The sequence below is a fragment of the Pocillopora damicornis genome, chromosome 4, assembly GCF_964200805.1.
Source record: "Pocillopora damicornis chromosome 4, jaPocDami1.2, whole genome shotgun sequence".
Lineage (NCBI taxonomy): Eukaryota > Metazoa > Cnidaria > Anthozoa > Scleractinia > Pocilloporidae > Pocillopora > Pocillopora damicornis.
Genome location: NC_142673.1, coordinates 23474228 through 23488345, shown reverse-complemented (window position 1 = coordinate 23488345; position 14118 = coordinate 23474228). Strand labels below are relative to the sequence as shown.

At 40.6% G+C, this 14118-nt stretch overlaps 1 protein-coding gene across 4 annotated transcripts in view; it reads left to right on the top strand.

The window, feature by feature from the left end:
• Positions 1 to 13687, top strand: part of LOC113683482 (rho guanine nucleotide exchange factor 28-like) — a 29252-nt gene extending 15565 nt beyond the window's left edge. For all 4 annotated transcript variants that reach the window (XM_089203268.1, XM_089203267.1, XM_089203266.1 and 1 more), the window contains 28 exons: positions 431 to 537; positions 645 to 710; positions 1160 to 1212; positions 2917 to 2930; positions 3116 to 3184; positions 3708 to 3759; positions 4115 to 4167; positions 4670 to 4757; positions 4874 to 4953; positions 5029 to 5112; positions 5236 to 5277; positions 5982 to 6099; positions 6625 to 6674; positions 6806 to 6856; positions 7280 to 7348; positions 7489 to 7570; positions 8517 to 8602; positions 8979 to 9115; positions 10027 to 10076; positions 10324 to 10404; positions 10538 to 10599; positions 10963 to 11001; positions 11118 to 11161; positions 11564 to 11955; positions 12227 to 12300; positions 12448 to 12473; positions 12826 to 13075; positions 13295 to 13687. In XM_089203268.1, coding sequence (XP_089059394.1) covers positions 431 to 537; positions 645 to 710; positions 1160 to 1212; positions 2917 to 2930; positions 3116 to 3184; positions 3708 to 3759; positions 4115 to 4167; positions 4670 to 4757; positions 4874 to 4953; positions 5029 to 5112; positions 5236 to 5277; positions 5982 to 6099; positions 6625 to 6674; positions 6806 to 6856; positions 7280 to 7348; positions 7489 to 7570; positions 8517 to 8602; positions 8979 to 9115; positions 10027 to 10076; positions 10324 to 10404; positions 10538 to 10599; positions 10963 to 11001; positions 11118 to 11161; positions 11564 to 11955; positions 12227 to 12300; positions 12448 to 12473; positions 12826 to 13072 — 2316 coding nt within the window. In that variant the 3' untranslated portion in view covers positions 13073 to 13075; positions 13295 to 13687. The remainder of the gene's footprint in view (positions 1 to 430; positions 538 to 644; positions 711 to 1159; positions 1213 to 2916; positions 2931 to 3115; positions 3185 to 3707; positions 3760 to 4114; positions 4168 to 4669; positions 4758 to 4873; positions 4954 to 5028; positions 5113 to 5235; positions 5278 to 5981; positions 6100 to 6624; positions 6675 to 6805; positions 6857 to 7279; positions 7349 to 7488; positions 7571 to 8516; positions 8603 to 8978; positions 9116 to 10026; positions 10077 to 10323; positions 10405 to 10537; positions 10600 to 10962; positions 11002 to 11117; positions 11162 to 11563; positions 11956 to 12226; positions 12301 to 12447; positions 12474 to 12825; positions 13076 to 13294) is intronic.
• The last annotated feature ends 431 nt before the right edge of the window (positions 13688 to 14118 follow it).

The following is a 14118-nucleotide window of genomic DNA, read 5'->3' as shown; positions in this document are numbered from 1 at the left end:
TTATTGAAGTCAGAGACTATGGTGTGGTATCATTCCCCTTTGTTAAGAAAGCTCGTTGGTCTTTTTCTAGTCAGTCGGCAGTGGTTTCAATTATAGCCAGTTACCGGCGGTCTACTCCTGCCTATAAGACCTCTTATCGCCGTCTGTTGAGCCTGCGCGCAGGCTCGCGTGTTTGAGTTTTGCCTTACGGCCCCTCTTCCGGAAAAAGTTATCTATAGCCTACGTGTAGCTGTACCCTTCCCCCCCCCCTCCCCAAGGTGAAACGGCCTCCTCGCCTTACAAAATAAGACAATATTCATGCTTTTTTTAAATTGGCTCCATGGTATTTACGTGCGACTTGTACGATGACTTGTGAGTTTTTAGTAAATTATGTTGACCTTCGATATCTGTTGAATAATGTTGACTTCATGTGACTTGCCTCTCGTTTCAGGTTCCGGTATTACCTAACCCTGGATTATTAACACGGGGTGGTCGAGGCGGCGTGTCTTCCAGATCCAGCGTGCAGACCAAACCAACTTCTCCTCTTCCATTTCGAAGGTACACCCTGAAGTGGTACTGTGTCGTGGTAATTACGTTACGTGTAACTTTAATCGCTGTGTCAGTAAATTGCTTCGGCAACTTTTTTTGTTTCGTTCTTTTTAAAGTAAGAGCTTCACAGTGGATGATGAAAACAAAGACAAAGACAAGGGAAAAGACAAAGATAAACCCAAGTGAGTTTTTTTTCTAGCGGGCTTCTTCTTAAGTAACACATTGTGGTGAACCTTTGATTCGATGGGGCAAAGTTGTGTTCTTCAAGGGAAGTCAAAGCTTTAATAGAAGGCAAATGAATAAAGGGGTAAGTTTCTAAAGAAACTGTGGTGCTGCGTCGGTGGGAGAGTATAGCAGGTAATTTAGTGTGAACAACTGGGTTGAAAACGTAAATTAGCCACCGTAAAGGGTAAAAAAGCTGACGTTTCGAGCGTTAGCCCTTCGTCAGAGCGATAGACGAAGGGCTAACGCTCGAAACGTCAGCTTTTTTACCCTTTACGGTGGCTAATTTACGTTTTCAACCCAGTTGTTAACACTAAATTACCTTTAATAGAAGGAAATCTTAGTACCACTTTAACATACAAATTGCAGCCTGGTCAGACTTTTGACGTTCTGCTTTTTACTTTCTTAGTTCGAGTGTGTCACCGGATGCGTCTGGAGATGACGAAGATTATGATGAAGGGGGTAAGTGTACAATCAGTCAGTGAGAAAGTTGTTCAGTTTGTTGGTCAGTGAGTAAGTGAGTGAGTCAGGATGAGTCAATCAGTTACTCAGTCAATGAGTCAGTCAGGCAGGAAGTCAACAGTAACTTAGTCAATGAGTCAGTCAGGCAATAGGTCAACAGTGAGTCAGTCATCGAGTCAGTCAGGCAGGAAGTCAACAGTAAGTCAGTCAATGAGTCAGTCAGGCAGTAAGTCAACAGTGACTCAGTCAATGAGTCAGTCAGGCAGTAAGTCAACAGTGACTCAGTCAATGAGTCAGTCAGGCAGTAAGTCAACAGTGACTCAGTCAATGAGTCAGTCAGGCAGTAAGTCAACAGTGACTCAGTCAATGAGTCAGTCAGGCAGTAAGTCAACAGTGACTCAGTCAATGAGTCAGTCAGGCAGTAAGTCAACAGTGACTCAGTCAATGAGTCAGTCAGGCAGGAAGTCAACAGTAACTCAGTCAATGAGTCAGTCAGGCAATAAGTCAAGAGTGAGTCAGTCAGGGAGTCAGTCAACAGTGAGTCGGTCAGGGAGTAAATCAACAGAGCCTCAGTCAGTGAGTCAGTCAGGCAGTGAGTCAATTAATGAGTCGGTCAGGGAGTAAATCAACAGAGCCTCAGTCAGTGAGTCAGTCAGGCAGTAAGTCAATTAATGAGTCGGTCAGGGAGTAAATCAACAGAGCCTCAGTCAGTGAGTCAGTCAGGCAGTAAGTCAATTAATGAGTCGGTCAGGGAGTAAATTAACAGAGCCTCAGTCAGTGAGTCAGTCAGGCAGTGAGTCAATTAATGAGTCGGTCAGGGAGTAAATCAACAGAGCCTCAGTCAGTGAGTCAGTCAGGCAGTAAGTCAATTAATGAGTCGGTCAGGGAGTAAATCAACAGAGCCTCAGTCAGTGAGTCAGTCAGGCAGTAAGTCAATTAATGAGTCGGTCAGGGAGTAAATCAACAGAGCCTCAGTCAGTGAGTCAGTCAGGCAGTGAGTCAATTAATGAGTCAATTAGTCAGTCATTCAGTCAAATGAAAGAAGTGGGTAAGTTTCTAAAGAAACTGTTGTGCTGCGTCGATGGGAGAGTATAACAGGGTATTTTAGTGGTATTAACTGAGTTGATAATGTTAATTGGCCACCTAAAGAGTTCACGTTTCGAGCGTTTCGAAGGTGAAGGGCTAACGCTCGAAACGTTAACCTTTAAAACTCTTTATGGTGGCTAATTTGCGTTATCAACTCAGTCGGTAACACTGAATTACCCAGTCATTCAGTCAGTCAGCCAGTGAGGACGCCAGGCTAAGTCAATCAGTGATTGAGTCAATGAGTCAACGAGTCATTCAATCCCCTAGAGAGTGAATGATTGAGTGAATCAGTCAGTGACTCAGTTAGTCATTGAGTCAATCAGTCGTTTGTTCGTTTGTCAGAAAGCAGGGGTTTGAATTATGGCTAAACTGTGGAATCCCCACCCCCCATGGCTGTCATTGAATGGCAACAAAGAATCACAGTAGGATAAAGTAGATAGAAAATTCTAGAGAGTTTTCTTTCTGTGTGGCGTCAAAGCTTTATAGCTGCACCTTTCACTGCACTCATTTAGTTTTCGTGAATTATTTCCGCTGTTATCTGATGCTTCTGTTATTAAAATCTAAGTCTATGTTATTACCATCTAACGTTTTACACTTTCTTTTTGTTCTACATTATAGAAATGGACGATGAGGTAAGCTTTCATTAGCTCTTTAGATATTTCGAGACATCGTGCTATTGTAGTCTACTTTCAAAACATCAGTGAATAGAAATGAAAGTTGTATCACCAAACATTCTTGAATGTTTACATGTGTGGTTTCTTTCTACTCGTAACTGATCGCCAACTTGCTCATTTGAGCCTGAATTTTGTTCATTCAGCATCCAGGCGATCCTGATCTTGACATTAAACCTGAACCAGAAGCTTGGAGCGTTAGCATCGACAAGAAGGTGAAGCTATCGAGTACCTCTTGTTTCTGTTTTACTGTAATTGTTCGATCGCTCCTAGCTGCAATCTCTTGCGATAATTTGAAAACAGTCACCTGTTGTGATCCGGGTATCGTCTGAGATCTCGGCAAGTGAGATACATCCGGCAACAGAATATTCTCTATCGCATTCCGCGCAGGATATCTGTGGCAGTCAGTCATTATATGAAAAAGATAGTTTGGTTTTACAAACTAAGTTTATAATGTAAATTAGCCACTAGTTTTTAGAGCTGACATTTCGTTAGAGCGAAACCAGACTTTGCCCTAGTTCCCGGAAGTGATCGCTACATAAACCCCCCCTTCAAATTTAATAAACTGTCAGTCATTTAATTGAAAAGAACTAGGAAGATTGTTGTATATTGACAACATCAAACTCCTTAGACTAGCCTGCTAAGTACTATGTTATCTTAAGTTGGAACTCGACAGTGCAAACTAGAGGGCTTGTACACAGTCGCCTTACGTTGTTTCCATTTCATTCATGTCTTCAGATTCTCAAAAGGATGACAGCAAAAGATATTAAGAGACAAGATGTGATTCATGGTGAGACGGATGTTTCTTGGCCTGCGAGCAGAACCCTATTATTTAGGCTGCAGGACGTGCGTTTCTCTGCCTGCGGGAAGATTCGAGACGAGTCGCGGTAGAGGTTTACAAGGGGTCTGGCTCTAATATCAGTACCAGACCCCTTGTAGACCTAGCCGGCTCGCGTTGCTCATGCTTCATACTTTCCCGTGGGCGAAGAAACTCTCCTGCCGAAGCGATAATAATGAAGGCTTGCTCGCAAGGTAGATGTGTCTTTACAAGTTGTTGTTTCCTGGGCAAAGTGAAACTCTGGGGGTGATGTGTGGCAGACTTGTTTTACAGTAATTTACCTTGTATTATTTTTGGTTTCTTTTAGAATTAATACAAACTGAAGTCCATCATGTGAGGACTCTAAAAATTATGCAGAAGGTAAGAACTAAAGAGCTGATTAATCGCTCTGACGGGCAAATTTTTCATATTATAGAGCAGTTTACAACCAGGTGTCGGAAAACCAAAACTCAAGTAAATGTAATCACAACTACCAATCAGAGCATACGGTAACATCATCATCAACAAATTGGAACTCAAAGTAAACACGGGAAACCTGTTTGAAGCGCGGGAAAACGCGGGTGATCCAGTCGGGATTGGTTTTAGTTTTGCATTTGATTGGTTGAGAGGTTTGCGCGAGTATTCTGGACCAATCACAAAGCAGAACCAAAGCAAGCCGGGATCACTTCCGTTGCTCAACTGAAAACTATTCTATCACCTGAACGTGTTAACTTTTAACTTTCTTACTCGATCTTTTGCAATCCTTTTCTATTCCGACTATTCTTAAAAATCAATCTGTATTGCACCTCTATTCTACTTAATGAAATCAAAAGCTGGAGTTTTTAAATGTGTTATTTTTTTTTATGTTTTTTCTTGTTTGCAGATATTTTATAAGGGAATGTTAGATTATCTGTCGCAAGATACTGCTTATCAGATATTACCGAGACTCGATGACTTGCTTCAGATAAATGGTGAGTCACGACAATTTAAACAAACACTTTTCAACTCAAAAGTGAGGATAGGTTTGAAAGCGTTTTTGGTCGATTGTTTTAATCAGTCTTGTTTTGTGTCATTGTTATTCACATAGGCGACTTTTTAAATCGACTGAGGGCAAGTGAAGACGGTGATACTATAGTGAACAGTATTGGAGATATCTTGGAAGAACAGGTAAGAAAACAGGGGAGAAATACAAAATGTACCCGCGGAATATGTATTAATTGCAGTCTTCTCGTTGCATAACAGTTTAGTGGAGAAAACGGTGAAAAAATGAAGAGTGCGTATGGTGAGTTCTGCAGTAATCACATGGAGGCTGTTGAGCTTTATAAGGTAAAAATACCGATATGATGCCGTGCCTTCTCGTGTAACAACTAAAATGTTCAATTTTCGTTTGGTACGAAAGAAAACATTTGCTTTTTGATAAGAGGAGTTGCGATTTTCTTTTTTATTCAGAAATTACTAAGAACGGATAAAAAGTTTGCGGTTTTTATCAAGGTATGTATCGGTAGCTTAACGAGTAAGTGTAAAGTACGTTGGAATTGAAGTAGAACTTGTTAAAATACGCATTTCTAGAGAATGCTTCAAAATGTCATTCATCATCCTTTGGAGCAATTTTCAAGTGAGTGTCGAAAGTAATGCGAGATTACTTGGCTTTTGTTTTAATTTGTCCTGTGATTGGCCAGAAACTCGGGCGATCTACTCAACCAATCAGAAACAAAACGAAAACCGATCGCGATTTGGTTATCCGCGTCTTCCCGCGCTTTTCGCTGTTAAGCTGGTTTTACTTTGAATTCTCATTGGCTAATAAGGAAGTGAATCATCGTTTTGACTGCACGTTGTGATTTCGTTAGTTTTGGTTTTTCAACACTCGATTTAAGACTGCGCTATTTCCACTTTATTACTTATAAGGTGGACGTAGGGCAGACGGTAAACAGTTTCCTTTGAAAGGTAACTGTTTACCGTCTACATAAAAATTAGTAACGATTATCAGTTTACACTCTAATCTCCAATATTATGGCCCAGTTACCTAGTATACTTGTCTATTCAAGGTGTAATGTTCACTGAATTACAAAACTGAGTTATTACTACCTTCATCTATTTTTAAAACGTGTTTCTTTTGACTAATTAGTGTCATGAGTATAATTCCCAAGCCACACGTGCCCGCATCGCGGACCTACTATTTTTTGTATTTTGAATAGAAATGCAACGCAAACAAGTACTGTCGACGGCTGTCAATCCCAGAATGTATCACGCTTGTCACTCAGAGGCTTACCAAATATCCTATGCTCATCGAAGCTATCGTGAAAACTACTAAGGGTATGTTATTACCTTTACATCCTAACATCATTATGTATACTCTCCACTCTCTTCCCTATTTAGGTCTTAAGGTGCTGGAAAAGAGAATTTGTTTAACAATCAATAGCTTCTTTGGTTACAGATCCTTTTTCAAATTCTCATGACCTTAATGTTTGATTTAGGGGTGTTACTGTTAGTAAAAATTGGATGCTATATAAACTCTTACGTGTCAAATGGTGAAATTATTCCGCGGAGTACATTATATTTCGTCGTATATATCCAACATGACCCTGTTCAATTACCCTTTTCATTATTTCATACAAGTTCGTGATGTGCGCAATTTTTTTTCGCAGTCTTCTCCGCAGCCGTTGTTTGGCTTTGTCACGCAACAACCTATCCCTTGTATTGTGAGACGAAGACGAAGACTAAGACTGATAGACAATTTGCAAATAGGGTTCTTTTATGTCCATTTAGAGTCCTGTCTAGGCTATCATCCCATTTCAATTTAATGTTATCAATTTTGTTGCTGGTTTTTTTTTTCTTTAGAGTCCAAACCGGATTTTAGCTCGCTCAAGAACTCCATCGCTCTTATTAAGGTAAGGCCGCCTCATAATTCGCCTTGATGTTATTCGAAACATATGTGAACAAATAAGAACTATTCAATCGATCAAAACGAACGCCCGGTCGTAGTTTAGTTACAATTTGATTTGTTTGTTATTGCGTTTAGATGATATTACAAAGTGTCGATCAGACGATAAAGGATTACGAAAAACAGAAGGTATGTGATCAATGCACTGTGTAACATACGCTTACCCAATCTTATCCCCAGGCATTCTCTCTTGCTTCTTTTAATCGCGCGCGGTATGGTTTGTTGTGTGCAAGTCTCTTTCGGTGACGTCACCTCTCACAATAGGGTTCAGGTTTAACCGAGCCGAGAACACCAAGGGAGGGCACTTTGTGAAGCCTGCGCACACTGTTTGAAACAGCGTGTGTTAGTAGGGCGGGCTTGTAAAATGTGACTCTCCTGATAAGAAGAGTTGTGAGAAGGTCTGCTCCACCTGTCATTCGAAGTTGTGCCTTTCGACTCGATTAGCTCCAAAACTTAAAAAAATTAAAAGTTTAATGGTACTGATGTGATAGTGGCGTGTAATACTGAATTACGGTTACGATATTTAAATGCATGAATCATTCTCTATTGTAGTTACTTCAAGAAATGAAATTGAAGCTGGATTTGAAAGTAACTGTTAACTTCAAGAATGGAAAAGTTAAGGTAAACTTGCAATAAATAACTGGATAGTCACCCATTACTTTTCCGCCACCAGTTTCGTGACGAATCACCACCCAGATAAAAATGTCACGCCATTAAAGAAGATCTCTCCCCTTTTAATGACTGCAAACTTACTTTTGTAGAACATCGACTTCGCAGCAAACACAAGCAAACTTGTGCACGATGGTGTGTTATTGTGGAAAACAGCCAAGAACAAACTGAATGGTAAAGTGCTTACCCATTCTATGGACATTGTACTCGATTAACTCTTTCACTCCCACAAGTGACCAAGACAGAATTTCTCCTTACAATATCAATACAATATCTAGCAGGTAGTTTGTGAGAATAAAGAAAAATATCAATTATGGGTTTATTAGTAGATCCAATACCAAATTCTCTGAACTAATATCACAAGAATTGTATGGCAGACAGTAAGGAGAATTACTGATGAGATCTTGGGAGTGAAAGGGTTAATGGCATTCTTTTGCACAATTGCATAGATATCACAACTAGAAAGAGGGCTTTTATGGAAAGTTTTAAGTGAATTACCATATACTCAGGAACCTTCATTTCACCTTTCGTGAATAGTAACTTTTATCGAGGGTAGCGAAGTCTCCTAATCGTAAAATGATAAAACTGCTCGATAATAATTGGTCCGCTTAACCAATTTTGCTTAAATTCATGGTGGACTTATGACTGTTTTTGCGTTTTTCTGCTCAAGTTACAGTGGGCTATTTTAATCTGCAGAGCAGACGAAATTTTGGCGGGCGAGTGCTTAGTATTATCTAGGAGAAAATTATAACTGCCGTCTTTGATTTTTACCGTAGTAGAAAGCTGGGGAGAGAAAGATATTTGTACCAAGGGGGTGAGCGACGGTCATAAAAGAAGGAGAGGAGGGAGGATGGGGCAATGGTCTTTTCGCTTTTCCGCGCCCCCTCCCCCCTCCCCCCACCGTCCACTCTAAATCAAACATGGCCAGTCGAATAAGCGGTCGCGAGCCTCTTAGCGTTAACTTGCCCTAATAAGACGCCTGCACTGCAGGCTAGGGCTATTTACGCACACTGTTTCTTTACTAAAAGTTCTACTAATCGTTGTCAACCTCGTTCTTTTGGTGTTTCCAAACGTTATTGATTGTCAATATGTTTGATTGTTAGTTCACTTGACCTTGCAGAAACTCGAGTCCTTGTCATGGAAGACATGTTGGTTTTCCTCCAGGAGAAGGATCAGAAATACAGTTTGCTGTCATTGGATCAGAAGGTTAGGAGCGTGTTTACTTATGTAACGGATCGATTTCCTTCTCATGTTTTTGTTTTGTTTCCGTGAAAATATTATCATAAAATGCCGAAATATTCTCCCAATAAGTTGTGCTACGGTTTCAACATGCTAGGTTGCCACAGTAGTTCCTAAGGGTCTTTGAAACACTTTTAATTTAGCTTTATGTGCCTGTTACTCAAAGACAAGCCTGGTGAGCCCTAATTAGCATATGATTTTTGAAGGTTCAGAGCCACCTCAGGCGAAGAATGAAGGTAGCTCTGAGCTTACGATAAAGTGTTTTAGTTATCGATCCATCATATCATTGGTGTTGAAAATTATGAAACCATATTCTCAACATCGTTTTTATTCTTTCGTTAAGGCCCCAGTTGTAAGGCTTAAAAAGCTCATTGTGCGGGAGGTCGCAACTGATAGAAAAGCCATCTTTCTTGTGAGCCCCAGCAGTCAAATACCAGAGATGTACGAAATAGTGTGCGAATCGGCTTCCGAAAAGAAACGGTGAGTGCCGAGCTTTCACTTTTCCTTGAAAATAGGTTAAGAGAATTTGTGGTCGCATAAATGATACATACAGATGAAAAGTGTGTCAATTCTTGCCACCTGTTAACGAGATGATGTTTCGAAACTGTGAAGATAATTTTCTTTTTTGATCGTTTCTGATGGTTAGGCCCGGACTAGGTAACATCAGCTACATAACAACAGCGATGTAAAGAAAAGCTGCGATCTTTTGCTCCGTCGTTTTAAAACCTTACGCCCCTACATCAGTATGCATATTCTCCATTCTGTTCTCCATTCTGTTCTCCATTCTGTTCTCCATTCTGTTCTCCATTCTGTTCTCCATTCTGTTCTCCATTCTGTTCTCCATTCTGTTCTCCATTCTGTTCTCCATTCTGTTCTCCATTCTGTTCTCCATTCTGTTCTCCGTACATTCCCTAACGTGCAGACAAGAATAATTTTTTTGATAATCAAGAGCTTCTTTAGTTGATGATCATTTCCTCTATTCTCACGACCTTAATGTGTGATTCAGAGGTGATTTTGTGAGGAGAAATTAGATGTTAGTCACTCTTAGGGGTTAAAGGGTTAAACCTTCTTTATAAGAGGTTCTTTGTGTTTGGGTAATGTTTTCACTATGTACTGTTGCTTGTGTGCGGGTTTGACCACAACAAGTCCTTTAGTTAACTAAAGAGATTGTTTGATATCCGCTAAATTGAGGAAAAAAAGCAATGGTTTGGGGCAAATCAAACAAACAGAGAAATGAACGAAAATCAGTTATTGCTTAGCTGAGCTTTTGCATTAGCACCATTGTTTTTGTGATACCGTCATTTTCTGTCGCTGTTTCCTCCATCTGGCGATGTCTTGCATGAGTGCAGGGTTTTATATGTTAACGTATAACCTCTCCTGATTGTTTTCAGTTGGATGGAGATAATTCGCGATGCTGTGGCCAACGCCCCAGGAGATGAAAGTAAGTGACAGATTTTTATATTGAAACTGATTTATGCCAATCGGGGTTTCCATTCGTTTCTCGTTTGCCGGCTGTGCCAAGCATATCAGAGAGTCTGACAGAAGTAGTTAAGCTTGCTTACCCGATTTACTTCACTAAACTTCAGTGTGTATAAGCAAATAGTTTTGTTTTCAGTTTACCAACTGAGTGAATTTAATAGGAAACGTGGGTGATTTTCAATGAAACCTTTTTTTACTTCCTCCTGTAGATCTTGATGACTCTAGTCTCATCACCACAGCTGCAGGCGAACGAAGGAAGATTATATTACGTAGAGCCAGTGTACTTATTGGTTAGTATTCCTCTTTCTTCGTCGCTTTCAGTGTAATAATTTCCTTCAAATGAACAGCCTTTGCGCATGGATCCTTTTTTTTCCTGTCCTTTCTTTGCTTTCTACATGTTGACATGTGGTATTCGTTTTGTAGATCAAGTACACAACAAGGACCTTGAGGACGCGGATAGAGGAAAACATTTAGCTGAGATGCAGGTCAGTGTCTGATACTCCTAGCAAAACAGGTGCTAATTGTTTTTTATTTAGGCAAGCGGAGGCAAAGCGCGAGGCGAAAGCGAGTGTAGCTTGCGAGCAAGTCCTTATTATCAGCACTGATGGCCGCGCGTTTCTCTGCTCGCGGGAATATTTGAAGTGAGTCAAAAAGAGGTTTGCTAGGGGTCTGGCACTAATAATTATCGGTACCAGACCCTTGAAGACCGGTACCAGACCCTTGCTCAAGGCCTCAGACCTTTCGTGGGCTAGTTACGCTCAAGTAATGGATTTCTAGAAAAGATCGACATCGACACATGTCCGCTTGCGAATTGTTTTCATAGCCTTGTGATATTTTTCTTTTTTCAGGAACTCGTCAGTCAAATAGAGGCTATGGAAAAAGAAAAGGTAAGTGCTGTAAAGAACGTAAAACTAGAGAAGTGCCATGATAAGCTCAAGGTCTTGTGTATTGTTTATCTTTTTTAACGCTGTTTCTTTATTGGCGCGTGTTCTCCTCTTTTCAGTCTAAAGTGGATGCCGATAAAAGCAAAGAACTGGCAAAGACGAAGTAAGTGGATTTACCCCGTTTTTTAACCCTGAAACCCCTAAGAGTGACTGACTGATTTTTCTCCTGATTGTCATACAAATTCTCCTTGTCAGTATCATAGGAATTGTGAAGAAGTCATTGTTGAGAATATAAAAGCTAATGTTAGGGTGCAATAAAATTGCACGAGCCCGTAGTGCTCGTTAACACCAAATTGCGCTCGAAATCATGTTATTTCATGTCACTCGTGTTACGTGAGAATGCAATCGATTTCAGCAAATCAGAAGCGCGTAATTTTTCCTGTACATCATTATGCACATTCATTTATTGGTTTTCTTAGGGAAACAGTTTTATTGATATCAGAACTCCTCTCTAGTGGGTTGGTTAACTTTTACGTCTAGCATGGTGATCTCATTTTGTTTTCAGGGAGTGCCTGATGACCACTATGCAACAGGTGCAATCTACATTATCCAGTGAGGATCCTTCATCTGAAGAGGCTCAAAGTGATACTCAAGGGAGCTCCTCGTCCTTATTTGTACCTGGAATTGGACCCAAGAGGGCCGAGACTTTTAGTGGCTTCGATAGCAAACTCAAACCCGATAATCTCAACAAAGACAACATCAATCGAGCGAGCTCTATGAGGACTGAGAGACCTGGGATGGGTTTCCCATCCAGGCAGTTGCCGGGTGCAGTCAGTCCAGCTGGTGGAGCTAGTCCAAAGATGAAACACAAGCGGCGGTCAAGCGGGGGAGGTGGAGGGTGGTCGTTCTTGAGCAAGAGCGGCGGAAAGGAGGACAAGGAACAGAGTGGAAGCACAGGTATGACAGGCTTCATGTGGCATGCATTTAGCAGCACCAACAAACTCTATATTTCTTAAAAGGGAGAGGGTTTGGTGGAGGAGCCTTGAATGACATTATAAATAACGGGTGCGGAGTAGACTCTGTCCCTTACCAGGACAAGCCCGGTAGCAAGTTAGTTATTTATAAACACAATCGATTCTCGTGACCGAGACAAGAAATGAAGTTTGAGTGGTCGATTTCTTTTTTATCCATTTATCGTAATGATTATATATTCTCACCTTCTTTTCAGGTGATTTAGCTTCTGATTCGCCGTCCTCATCTCCAAGTCAAACTCCTACACCCTCGCCGCTGCCCGGGCAAGAGGTGACTTTGTAATTTATTTTTGTAGTTGAAAGGAAATGCTTTGGTTTCACGATATCATTTACACAAAAAAAATTATCGACCTTTGCCTTTGGTCTGTCTGAATGTATAGAGCTATTTTAATGATCTTTACTTTAACTTTTTCAACAGCCTGACGCCGCTACAGACATCGACGGGTAAGCTGGATTAACCCGCTTCTAGTAGTCAACTTTTACTTGGCCCATTCAACTGTGATAATAATTATTAGCGGAATGATTCGTTACATTCCGTGATTCCCACCAAGGATAAGGATGACGTTGCTGTTATCGTCGAAGCATCGTTACTTGTGCAATATAATGCACTTCTAATTTTAAATTACTAAAATGAAATGACCTCTAATAACTTAAATGTGATCCAGGCTTGTAGCATATCGTCCTACGCAGGAAACTGCGACCTCCCCATACGCCACTTAAGAGAAAATTAAGATATTTTTATGTGGCATGAGGTTCTTGTGTTAATGCTAAGCTATTTTTTTCTTGTCCTCTTTAGTGGAGTTAAGAGTGCGCGCTTTAGACCTGTAAAAGAACAAGGTGGCAATACGTCACCTCCGTTGCAGATCAAAGCTGACCATCAACAAGGCAGGCTCAAGCATAACCTCAGGGAACAAGTACAGCAACTATCGTCACCGCGCGCTCAGCGCCAGACCCGCCCATTTATTATTGACGAGGAGGACAAGGAACGAGAACAAAAAGACCAGAGTCCAGAAGGTGCTACCCAAGACGTTATTTATTTCTGATAGGTAAGGCGGAGTGGGTTTTACGTTTTTAGAGCTGAAGTGCCCCCCTCTCCCCCCTCTCTTGATATTTAAAATGAAATATGCGGAAGTGACGTCAATGGGCAATTATTTAGGGGAAGGGTGGGTGGGGATGATACCATTAATTTTTGTTACAAGTGGTAAGGCTATTTGAAGGCAATTAGAAAAATTTCCTTTACTGATCAAGATTTTTTTTCTCTGCAGATATGGCTATGACAAATACTTTTTTTCATTTAGGAGATATTCACATAAATCAAACTTAGTGAAAAAGTGTAAATAGAAGCGTGCGATCAGAAAAAAAATGTATGTACGTTATAAAATTCTTTTGTAAATTGACTTGGGTACAACAAAGTGAATCATCGTTTTAATATAAGGACGCAGATAGTTTAACAATGACAACACGTGATTTATGGTCACTGGTTAGAAAACAATCGGATAACACCGTAGCGATAGATTTCAATCACTTATTAGGTAGACGCTGTGTGAAAAGGTATTGGTAAATACGTCATCTTTTTCATGCTCTTCAAATCTTCGTAGATTTCGTATTTCTTCTCCATGCGTGAAAGGGGTGAATAAAGCCTATTTTTGTACAATTTATTTTTGGCTGTTATTTGCTTGCTTTAATATCAGGACTTCGTGAGCATTACATTAAAATATCTTATAAGGTATGATCTCATGACTTCCTTTCCCCAGCCTCAGCATGAGAGCTCTCAACAACGGCTCAGCGTGACGGCTCTCAACAAGTTGTCGCCATAACGATGTGCGTTACGTGCCTTCTCCTCAGGCGCAAGCGAACGTAGACGACTAGTAACAAGCGTTAGAGATTAAAGGCAAACTCTCCTAATTTGTCTTTCGCGTTCCATTGCATCGGCTTATAACGTTTATTTTCTTCCCGTTGTCAAATTCGTCTGCAAAGGTTGAAACAGTGCTAGTGAATTCCATCCCCAGCCAGTTTCTTGCAACTCCGATCGGAGCGTTTAAAAAATCACTGAGTTCAACAGTCTAAATCAAACTAAAGAAACCTATCA